This window comes from Anabrus simplex, chromosome 3, assembly GCF_040414725.1.
Source record: "Anabrus simplex isolate iqAnaSimp1 chromosome 3, ASM4041472v1, whole genome shotgun sequence".
Lineage (NCBI taxonomy): Eukaryota > Metazoa > Arthropoda > Insecta > Orthoptera > Tettigoniidae > Anabrus > Anabrus simplex.
Window position 1 is genome coordinate 311,375,704 of NC_090267.1, and position 12,708 is coordinate 311,388,411.

At 41.5% G+C, this 12,708-nt stretch overlaps 1 protein-coding gene across 1 annotated transcript in view; it reads left to right on the top strand.

The window, feature by feature from the left end:
• LOC136867265 (probable cytochrome P450 49a1) overlaps positions 1-12,708 on the top strand; it is a 131,457-nt gene that overhangs the window by 64,488 nt on the left and 54,261 nt on the right. The window contains exons 5-7 of the mRNA XM_067144409.2: positions 4,811-5,006; positions 7,247-7,412; positions 10,104-10,273. Of these exons, the coding sequence (XP_067000510.2) occupies positions 4,811-5,006; positions 7,247-7,412; positions 10,104-10,273 (532 nt within the window). The remainder of the gene's footprint in view (positions 1-4,810; positions 5,007-7,246; positions 7,413-10,103; positions 10,274-12,708) is intronic.

A 12,708-nucleotide genomic window follows, 5' to 3' on the forward strand; every position in this document is an offset into this window, starting at 1 on the left:
TCCATTGTCATAAGGCAGCAGGAATAGATTAAATTAGACCTGAAATGGTGAAGTATAGTGGGAAGGCAGGAATGAAATGGCTTCATAGAGTAGTAAAATTAGCGTGGAGTGTTGGTAAGGTACCTTCAGATTGGACAAAAGCAGTAATTGCACCTCTCCAGTGATTCACTGGGATCTATTATGAGTTCACCTGAATTACTCCAAACACTGTTCATTTCCTTTTTCCCTCCCTTCCTAAGATTCTTTATTACTGTCCAGAAAGGTTTCCCTGCTGCTTGACCTAGCCTTTCCAGATTATTACTAAAATCTTCCCATGACCTCTTTTTGGATTCAACAGGAAGGATTGCAACAACTATCGAGGTATCTCATTGATTAGTATACCAGGCAAAGTATTCACTGGCATCTTGGAAGGGAGGGTGCGATCAGTCGTTGAGAGGAAGTTGGATGAAAACCAGTGTGGTTTCAGACCACAGAGAGGCTGTCAGGATCAGATTTTCAGTATGCGCCATGTAATTGAAAAATGCTACGAGAGGAACAGGCAGTTGTGTTTATGTTTCGTAGATCTAGAGAAAGCATATGACAGGGTACCGAGGGAAAAGATGTTCACTATACTGGGAGAATATGGAATTAAAGGTAGATTATTAAAATCAATCAAAGGCATTTATGTTGACAATTGGGCTTCAGTGAGAATTGATGGTAGAATGAGTTCTTGGTTCAGGGTACTCACAGGGGCAGTTTGGCCTATGCTGACGACTTGGTCTTAATGGCAGACTGTGCCGAAAGCCTGCAGTCTAATATCTTGGAATTTGAAAATAGGTGCAATGAGTATGGTATGAAAATTAGCCTCTCGAAGACTAAATTGATGTCAGTAGGTAAGAGATTCAACAGAATTGAATGTCAGATTGGTGATACAAAGCTAGAACAGGTCGATAATTTCAAGTATTTAGGTTGTATGTTCTCCCAGGATGGTAATGTAGTAAGTGAGATTGAATCAAAGTGCAGTAAAGCTAATGCAGTGAGCTCGCAGTTGCGATCAGCAGTATTCTGTAAGAAGGAAGTCAGCTCCCAGACGAAACTATCTTTACATCGGTCTGTTTTCAGACCAACTTTGATTTACGGGAGCGAAAGCTGGGTGGATGAGGATATCTTATTCATAAGTTAGAAGTAACAGACATGAAAGTAGCAAGAATGATTGCTGGTACAATAAGATGGGAACAATGGCAGGATGGTACTCGGAATGAGGCGATAAAGGCTTATTTAGGAATGAACTCGATGGATGAAGCTGTACGCATAAACCGGCTTCGGTGGTGGGGTCATGTGAGACGAATGGAGGAGGATAAGTTACCTAGGAGAATAATGGACTCTGCTATGGAGGGTAAGAGAAGTAGAGGGAGACCAAGACGACGATGGTTAGACTCAGTTTCTAACGATTTAAAGATAAGAGGTATAGAACTAAATGAGGCCACAACACTAGTTGCAAATCGAGGATTGTGGCGACGTTTAGTAAATTTTCAGAGGCTTGTAAACTGAACGCTGAAAGGCATAACAGTCTATAATGATAATGTATGTATGTATGTATGTATGTATATATATATATATGTATGTATGAAACTGCAGATAACAATGTTCTCCACCTAGTTAGAACATGTTCCGGTGGCAGAGCACCTTCAGGCAGGCAGCCTCTGTAGAGATGGACACGGGCTACTGATTTTAGAAATACATTTTTTTTTCCACTTGCAATTGAATCGTTAACACCTGGAAATTGTGTGTGTATTTCTTCCGCAATACGGTGCAGTTCGTAATGTGTATAAAGTTGGGATAAAATACTTGTACCGAGATTGATAGCTGCAGTCGCTTAAGTGCGGCCAATATCCAGTATTCGGGAGATAGTGAGCTCGAACCCTACTGTCGGCAGCCCTGAAAATGGTTTTCCGTGGTTTCCCATTTTCACACTAGGCAAATGCTGGGGCTGTACCTTAAATGGGGACACGGCTACTTTCTTCCCAATCCTATACCTTTGCTGTCCCATCGTCGCTATAAGACCTATCTGTGTCGGTGCGACGTAAAGCACCTTAACAAAATACTCGTAGGGCTTTGACTGCCTTCAACATATAAGCAGCTGCATCTATGACCATTACAAGCACCTTACAACAATTATTTTCAATTTCGCTTGGCCACAGTAGTCGCAGATATTCTTGTATTTTACTATTGTTAGCTTTCTCCACCACTTTGTTTTGGCGGGTTCGTTAGGATGCAGCTTACCAACTATGAAATTTGCTATGTATCGGCCACATTTATCGGTTGTTTCATCCACCGATATCCAGATACAGTGTCCTCCATTGGCATAACGGATTGAGTCCAGACTAGATTCATACAGAGAAGGTAGATATTTTTTTCTAAGAATTGACCCGTCTGCTATATTTTTGTTTACACAGTATTTCTTCAGGAACTATTGCAGCTGCTCATGAGTCCATCCTGAAAGAGCTGAGTATCAGTATCAGTGTGCCAGTAAATAATTCCCTAATTTTTTGGTAACATCATGCCACGCAGAGAAAGGAGCCATGAAAAGCACCTCATTTTTAAAAAAGTGCCCGGGAAGAGGGAGCGTGGACGAGCTCCTACACGCTGGACAGATTGCATAAAATGTACCACCAAGGCATCCCTCGAACAAGCAACCCATTTGGCAGAAGACCGGATGGAAACAGATACAAAGAAATATCCTCAAAGATCATCAGGATTGAGGGAAGAAGAAGAAGAAGAAAAGCCGAAGAAGAATATAAGAAAAATCCATAATTTAATTTAATTTTCGTGTGGCTATTTCTAGCCGGATGCAGCCCTTGTAAGGCGGACCCTCCGATGAGGGTGGGCGCCATCTGCCATGTATAGGTAACTGCGGGTTATTGTGGTGGAGGGTAGTGTTATGGGTGGTGTGTGAGTTGCATGGATATTGGGGACAGCACAAACACCCAGACCCCGGGCGAATGGAATTCACCAATGAAGGTTAAAACCCAGGACCTCCTGAACCGAAGGCCAGTACGCTGACCATTCAGCCGAATCGGACAGAAAAATCCACGTAAACTATGAACAACAAATGTGTAAGAGTACAGCCTTGTCTAAGTCTTGTAATTACACCCATGTTCATAAAAAACAGAACACCTTGAAAGACTAGAGGTAGGAGGTTCAAATTCACAGGATATATTCATTAGTATGTTCTGCAGAAACGATTAGCATTTCAGTCACCTAGGTTTAGCATGTGTCCTGTTGCCTAGTAGGCACTGGGTCCTCCATGGGCACTGATAACTTGTTCCATGCGTGATGGCATCGACGCGTATAAGGCGCGAATGACGTCCTGGGGTACAGCCATCCATGCTGCATTCACCTGGTTCCACAATTCATCTTTGGTGGTTGGCATCGGGTCACTGCGCCGCACCCGTCGTTTCTTCATATCCCACACATTTTCAATTAGCGACAAGTCCGGTGATCGGGCGGGCCAGGATAACAGTCGGACATTATGCGACAACAAGAAGGCACGTGGTCATGCAGCAACATATGGTCGCGTATTGTCCTGCTGAAATATGGCGCCTTGGATGTCGTGCAGAAACGGTATGGCTACGGGTCACAGGGTGCCATTCACATAGGTCAAACTGATCACAGTACCTGGACACGCACCAACTGTGATTTGTCGTTGTATCTAATAGCACCCCACACCATAAGGTCTTGAATTGGCGCTGTATGTCTTGTGCAAATGCATTCAGTGTGATGCCTCTCCCCCTGTCTGGGGCGAACCAAATAGCGGCCATCATTTTCAAACAAACAGAACCTGGATTGTCCGAAAACACTATCTGCTGCCACTCCTGTCCCCAGTAATGTCGTTTTATACACCATTGCAGTCTAGCATGTTTATGCACATTAGGCAAAGGTAGGCGGGGAAGTGGACGACGCGCCGGTAACCCAGACCGTAATAAACGGCGACGGACTGTAATTACTGATAGTGCACGATGTGTTACACTGTTCTGTTGTTGCGCCAGAGCCGAGGAGGACGCAGATCTGTCCTGCAATGCCATTCGGATGAGGTGTCGATCTTCTCGGGGGGTGGTCAGGGTGGTGCGACCAGACCCATCTCGTCGTGTTCTACGGCCTTCTGTAAATCATTCTGTACACACGCGTTGCACTGCCGACATAATTAGTCTCACACGAGCAGTAATTTCCCGGATGGATGGATGCCAATAATGCGCCCTCTTTCAAACTCAGTCATTGGATGCTATGGTTCTCGCATACGTCTGCGAGGCATCCTGCACGTCTGCTGAAGTAACACTGATCCATTACCTTCGGTTTATAGCAACAACGAGATCCTCAGTCACATTTTACCAGTCTGTGGTGGTGCGCCGAGATATCGATGTGGACCTTGAACCTGAGGGCCGACATGGTTCAAATGCTAATCATTATTCAGAATATACTAATGTACATGTCCTGTGAATATGAACTTCCTATCACTAGTCCTTCAAGGTGTTCTGGTTTTTATGAACATGAGTGCACTTTGAAATAAGAACTAAGAAGAAGAACTAATCTATTATACATTCTCAAAAGGCCCGATTTTCAACATAAATGACTTTGATTGCCTGTAATAACCTATACTGTATCCCACAATCCCTCAGTAACTCTGTGGTTTCCTGCGTACTCTGTCATATTTCTTTCTATTCCTGTTAGAATTATTCGTGTGTAAACAAATTTCTGACGATGATTATCTGTCACTCCTCTGCAAAGTAAAAATATTCCTTCCCTTTTAATAGTATTTCTTCTGTTCCTTCAGCAATTGCGCGGGTGGCATTAGATGTACGTCTAGGATGTCTCGATGGAGATTCAAACTCCGAAACCCAGAAACTCATTGACGCCGTGATCACATTTTTCCACAACGTTGGCATCTTAGAGCTGAAGGTTCCTTTCTGGAGAATCTTCAATACACCCACTTGGATCCAGTTTATAAATTCCTTGGATATTATAACAAAGTAAGTAAGGTACTTTTACGAAAAACGTTTCTCTTTAATTTACGTATTTACCAAAACATATTTAGTTTTATAATTTAGTAAACCTCCCAGTTAAATTGTAACGGAAATAAGTATGGTTAAAATGTTAAGTCAAGTTTAAAGTGGATAGAGTTGAATGAAACGACAGTAAAATATGTATAAGTAATCTTTTGACGGTGGATCGCAGTTGCAAATATTTCCCTCTCGTGACTTACTTTCGATTAAGAGATCTTGGTACGAAACAAGAATCAGCTACTTCGGAAGAATATTTAAATGGAAAGATCGCGTTTGTAACTAACAGAAGGGGAAAACACTCGCACTATTGTGGGCAAATAAGGAATGCAAATGCAGTTGTTTTGAATATTAGGTGTCACCCTTAGTATTGTCTTAATCAGTTTAATCAAGGGAGGCAGCTCACCATCAGAGTGGGAGGTCTCAGGCCTAGGTAACAGAGAATAGTGTTGAAAATAAAGACATTAACTAGCGTTTCCTCGAGACGTATATTATAAGATCATTCCATGTTAAGAAAACAGTATTGCTCTAATGAACCTACATGGAGCGAATACACCCCCTCTTAGACACCCAAAATTTCTCGTGATTAAGGAACATTAAAATGTAATTTATATTGTATTATGAAAGAAAAAATGGCTGGGGCATGTTTTGCCCGTGCATTATTAAAATAACTACTGAAGCTTTTCTATTTCATAAATACATTCTCAGGGAGGAAGGACAATGGCGCGAACTGCCATGGCTTTGTTGCCTTCCTTCATTTTACTTATGTATCGCTCTGTGAATCGGGGCAGATTATTACTCTTGTAGTGATAATAATAATGTTATTTGCTTTACGTCCCGCTAACTACTTTTTACGGTTTTCGGAGACGCCTAGGTGGCGGAATTTTGTCCCACAGGCATTCTTTTACGTGCCAGTAAATATGCCGACAAGAGGCCTACGTATTTGAGCACCTTCAAATACCACCGGACAGAGCCAGGATCGAACCTGGCAAGTTAGGGTCAGAAGGCCAGCGCCTTAACCGTCTGAGCCACTCAGCCCAGCTTATTGTAGAGAAATCGCCTATTAATGTGTTACATACGTTTTTATCTCGCATATCAGTGCGTACTTGTGTTGAGTGAGTGTTAAGTGATTAACTAGCCTTCGTTTGCGATTTCTTTCTTTAACATTAATATAATGATTTTTTACTGGTTGTTTTACGTCGCACCGACACAGATACTGTAGGTCTTACGGCGACGATGGGACAGCAAAGGGCTAGGAGTGGGAAGGAAGCGGCCGTGGCCTTAATTAAGGTACAGCCCTAGCATTTGCCTGGTGTGAAAATGGGAAACCACGGAAAACCATTTTCAGGGCTGCCGACAGTGGGGTTCGAACCTACTATCTCCCGAATACTGGATACTGGCCGCACTTAAGCGACTGCGGCTATCGAGCTCGGTAGATATAATGATTTACTTAGCGGATGAGGCTGAGGAAGAAACAAGAGTAAACAGTGCTGAATTTGCAGCTTTTATCTTGATCTTAAAAACAGAGTTTCACACATTATGTTCTGCTGTTTTCCCGTTATCTTGCGAACATCAAATTTAGCCCCCTCTACCCCCACCCCATAGACTTCATGAATATAATATTCAGCTTAGTTTTTTCTACCTTTTGTCTTTAACTTAAATACTGAGTTTCGTCCACCACTTTTCCACGATGCTGTTGAGCAGAGCTGTTCGATATGGCAACCCTGTTGCCACAAGAGCAATACTGTTTTCTTAACATGGAATGAGCTAAGATGACACCATTGTTCGACTATGGTGCTGTATTTCTTTGCTAGTGGCTTTACGTCGCACCGAAACAGATAGGTCTTACGGCGACTATGGGATAGGAATTGGAAGGAAGCGGCCGTGGCCTTAGTTAAGGTACAGCCCCAGTATTTACCTGGTGTGAAAATGGGAAACCACGGAAAGCCATGTTCAGGGCTGCCGACAGTGGGATTCGAACCCACTATCTCCCGGATGCAAGCTCACAGCCGCGCGCCCCTAGCCGCACGGCCAACTTACCCGGTCTACGGTGCTGTAGCATTGCGAACACATGCCATGAGTTCTCCCTGTTCCGTATGGACCAACCACCGCTGAGTTTGTCACGTCTGGAAAATACTTAATGACTGCGATCCGCTTTGGGCTTTATATACACAATACCTATATTTAATGTGCTTCTTTTATGTCCATAGTATGACGGCGAAACACATCGGACAAGCGCTGGAGCGTCTTCAGGCTCGTGGACCAATCAGTTCAGAAAGCGACTCGTCACTACTAGAGCGTATATTGGCACAAAATCCCGACCCCAAGACTGCCTGCGTCCTTGCTCTTGATATGTTCCTCGTGGGCATTGACACGGTAAGTTCCTTTTGTTACCTCAGACATGTACATGTTATCCAATTGTTGTTGTTAGTCGTTTAGTCGCTTTCGACTCTCCGTGACCCCATAGACCAAAGTGCGCCATTTCTTCCTGCCGTGTATTCTTTTCCGAAGTCTTTCTAAATTGAGAGCCGTGGCTTCCTTGATGCCATCAATCCACCTCATCTGTTGTCGCCCTCTTCTCCTGCTACCATCAGTCTTCCGCAGCATTAAGGGTTTTTTTTTTCAGTGAATCATGCTTTCTCATAATATGACCGAAGTACTTTATTTTTTGTCTGAGTATTTGACCTTCCAGTGAACAGCCTGGGTTGATTTCCTGTAATATGGACTTATTAGATCTCTTTGCAGTCCACGGAACTCTAAGGAGTTTTCCTCCAACACCATAGTTCAAATGCGTCTATTCTTCGACGTTCAGCCTTTCTTAGTATCCAGGTCTCACTTCTATACATTGCTACTGGGAAGACCATAGCCTTCACTATACGAATCTTCGTTCTTAGAGTTTCGTCTCTACTCTTGAAAATGTTGTAAAGTTTGGCCATTGGCTTCCTCCCAAGGAGCAAGCGTCTTTTAATTTAATGGTTGCAATCGCCGTCATCAGTTATTTTGAAGCCTAAGTAGATGAAACTAGGAACAACCTCCATTCTTTCACCATGCCAGGAGGTGATAGGTTTAGTTGCCATGATCTTTGTTTTCTTGACATTCAGCCTTAGTCCAGCTATTGCACTTTCTTCTTTCACCTTGCAATTACACTTCTATTTTCATAAAGAATATCTCAATTCTCGCAATTCCCATCAGATTCAAAATTGAGTTAATCTTAGGTTTTTACGTAAACAATTAAAGACAGTTTGCGAATGCTTACTTCCATATACTTCAGTACATCCCTCGTCGGTAAACATGACTGATTCGGCGTTTAATTCACCACTGTTCACCGGCTAAAGGAACCAATTACAGTAACGTGCCGTACTCTAGTGGCTGGATTTATTGGTCTTTAGCTTTGTAATTACTGTACTTTGTAGAGCATTTTGTACTTTATTGTTCTCTGTGTAGAAACATATCAAACATAATCTTGCTGTTTAACGTTCTTGAGGACCACTCTAGCCTATCACGCATTTTCTGAATTTTTCATCTACCAATAGTGTAGGTTGTTTTACAGCCTTTTAATTTAGCAATTATCATGTGGCATGTAATTCATCCATGTCCTTTAAGAGCTCTTCCTGGTGATCCACTCAAGTTTTTGTTCGTGACAGAAAGATGTACGGAAAATATCTGCAATTGAAATCTTTGCTTGTAACTTTTTTAAAACTGCGTTTTCATTCGATAAAATTCAATTAAACTAATGCTTGGATTTCAATTGGTGTTGGATTTATTGTAGAACTAATTTATTGTGTGGAACCGAAGCCATCACCGTACAGATAATGAAGACCCTCCACTAACAATAACCGTAACCTCAGCACTACGTGAGATACTGGTGAAGGGAGAGTGAACCTCAGGGCAGTGCGCCTCTCTAGAAATGGAAAGCTCGTTTCTAAATTTCTCGGCTTCCTGGTGGGGAATCGAACCCATATCCTTCGAGATGAACCGAGTACACCTTTACCGCCTCGGCTAGGCAGATTTTTATTGTATGATGAAATAGTTGGAAAAAACATACTTCTGTGTTCTGTATAATTATAATTTCGTGTGGCTATTTCTAGCCGAGTGCAGCCTTTGTAAAGCAGACCTTCCGATGAAGGTGGGCGGCATCTGTCATGTGTAGGTAACTGCGTGTTATTGAGGTGGAGGATAGTGTTATGTGTGGTGTGTGAGTTTCAGGGATATTGGGAGATTCGAACCCGGGACCCTCTGAACCGAAGGCCAGTAACGCCGACCATTCAGCCAAAGATTCGGACCTCTTGTGTTCTGTGGAGATGTGATGTTGACTATAGCCATATCCTATTCTGTTTCCTTTTTTCTTCTTCTGTCCTTTTCTCACTCCTGGTGGAGTCGCGGATGTGTGATGTGTAACTGTTTTACGTCCGCATGCCCTTCCTGACGCGAACTCTATAGGGAGGGATGTATTCATTATTGCATGTTTCTGTAGTGGTTGGTAGTGAGTTCGTGTGTGTTGTAACTTATGAAGAGGAGTGTATTGGGACAAACACAGTCCCAGACTCAGAAAAATTAACCAGAGAGAATTAAAATCCCTGACCCGGCGGGGATATTTATGGAAGCCCTCGACGCTGACCATCGAGTCACAGAGCTGATGTTAGCTACACCTTAGTATACTGTGTATAAAATAAACAAAACTTAGCACTGATCATAGGAGTTTGAACTTATCCAACAACTGTACCAAGTGAATGTTGGGAAATAAGTTTCCAGATCTAGGCTATTTAACCAAGTGTCAGATTGTTTTGTAATTTATATGTAAATAGGAAGTATGTTTATGTACTGTAAATTAAGTTAAACTTTGACGTTGAAAGGAAAGTAAATATTAGGCCTGTATTATACGATTAAAATTAAACATGGTAACATTACAAAATCCTGTCTTCCGCTTACTTAAGTACATGTTCTGTGGCTAGAGGCTCCTTGGAAATGCATGTAATATGCTGAGGGGCCTCAGGTACAAACGTTTTGGAAACCCTACTCTAGCACATTCCCGACGATTCCTTTAAGAGAAATTATTCTCGTTTTCAGACATCGACTGCTGTTGCATCTATCCTATACCAATTATCCCTGCATCCGGATAAACAGGAGAAATTGTACCAAGAGATTTCAAACGTGCTTCCAACGTCGGAGACACCTCTAACTGCTCAGTGTCTTGAACAGATGACGTACCTAAAAGCCAGCATTAAGGAAACGTTAAGGTAAGATTCACTTCTTATTACTTTAAAGTTGCCTTTAATTTTGTTAATCTTAATAGATACCCGAACTTAGTGTGTGTTCTTCTTTCCGAGATTGATAACTGAGGAGTATCGTCACTAGCTTAAAATCGCGGCCAGTGTGTGAGAGATTTTCAAAATTAGTCATATCCATGTGATTCATATTCCATGCAAAAATGCAGGACCGTGACTTTCACAGCATCAACATTCACATAGACCTTCAAATATTCTTCTTTCCTTCCTTCCTTCCTTCCTTCCTTCCTTCACTACTCTCACTTTTCCTCTCTTTCTGTCTTCACTATTCCTATCCTTCTTTATTATTTTTTATTTTTCTTCCTTCCTTCCTTCCTTCCTTCCTTCCTTCCTTCCTTCCTTCCTTCCTTCCTTCCTTCCTTCCTTCCCTTCGATTTTGTTATAAATTGAGGACTGCCTAGTTAAGACGCTAAAGGTGTAGGACATTCGGACAGATTCCCCGTCAAGATCAGGAAACAGACCATTAATTCCGTAGAGACACGTAGTAATGGGATTCACAGGGCTAACAATTAAATATTGTTACAACTCAAACACTGCCATTTTTAGATATTTATAACCCTAGAATCAATCATCTATGTAGTTCTCGTTGTAATAATGCTACAAGAGCATAGTTAAGTGATAAAAGTGAATTAATGAATATATTTGAACGAACTTGGAACATACTCTGTAGACTAATAAATATCATACAGGATTGTGAGCGACTGCAAAGACTTCGACAGTGTTTTCAGATGGACAGCAAGCAATGATAAGATGGTAAATGGGGTGAAAAGTTGGGTTGTGAGTTAATCTTTAATTACGGTGTTGATGTAGAGGAAATGCCTCATAGGGATCACTATAAGTATCTAGGTGTTAACAGAAAGAAAGGTCTTTGGGGTAATTACATTAACGGGATCTATATATATAAAAGCAAGTCGGGCTGGAGCGATGTATATATAAATATTTAAAAATGAAAAAAGACGTGAATTAATGAGGCACTTCCAGAAATCTCAGAAATTTGAAACTTGGTACGATTGAAACTGATGACCCCAGGATCCCTAGAAAAATCGGAAATTCTCAAAACTCCCTGAAGGGGGCACGCTGGGGGGGCTCAAATTTTGGGCTCAGTATAAGAACACAGTCGTATAGTATATCCAAAACGATAACCTATAGGTTTCGTGGGCTTAAAAATTTTCGGGAATTTCCTCATTTTTATCCCCCATCCCCCCAAATCAAGATGGCGGCACAACCTGCGAGACGAGGTAGACAATTGAAATTTGGTGAAATTATAGCTTTTGGTCCCTAACCGACGTGAAAATTCCAAGATGTTCAAATTTTTCACTTTTTACCCCCAAGGATATCGAAATATGGAGGCAATTTTAATGACTGTGCACATTCCTTTTGAGCTATTTTTTGGCTAAACGGTAAGTCGGATCACAAAACGGATGGCACAGTGTCACTTCAATTCGGAGTGACCTACAACTTTGGTCCTGTGACATTTTGTCGTATCTCTCTCCCTTATACGTTAAATTTGGCCGTATTTCTGGATTGTTCGTAAATTTGGTGATTTTTACAAGTATATTTTATTGTTTGACACACTTATAAGAATGATAGGATCATCACGATGTGTGCGCACATTGGCACGATTAAGGGACATATGTTTACCAAATTTCATGATTCTAGCTTGTACATAAGTAGGCAAAATGTAATGTAAAATGTTAAAAATGCACCCAAATTTCACCCTATTCAAAATTTGAACTCAATTTACCCCCGTAATATGGGAGATACGAGGAAATGGTTTAGAAACAAACATGTAGAGCGATAAATGAGGCGTCTGATGGCGCAAACCGTTTCTTAATATCATAAACCGTTTAGGAGATATGAATCTCGAAGTGGAAGTCTGCACTTTTCAACGTGCTCATGCTTATCCGTCATCTATATAAATAAAATCGTAACGACAGTGTGTCTGTACATTGATTATTTTGGCGAAATTTCGGTACAGTTATCCGTTTCAGGTGTAATAATGACCATCTGCATCATTTTTAGCTTTGGTGTCTGTTTGTCTGTTTGTTTGTCTGTTTGTCTGTCCTTCTATAACTTGAAAACTACTGGATATATTTCCACCAAACTTCATATTTAGAATCCACCTGTCCTTGGGTAGGTTTTAGCGCAAACTGTGTGTCTGTACACTGATTATTTTGGCGAAATTTCCGTACAGTTATCCGTTTCAGGTGTAATAATGACCATCTGCATCATTTTTAGCTTTGGTGTCTGTTTGTCTGTTTGTTTGTCTGTTAGTCTCTTTGTCTGTCTGTTTGTCTGTCCTTCTATAACTTGAAAACTACTAAATATATATTTCCACCTAACTTCATATTTAGAATCCACCTCTCCTTGGGTAGGTTTTAGCGCAA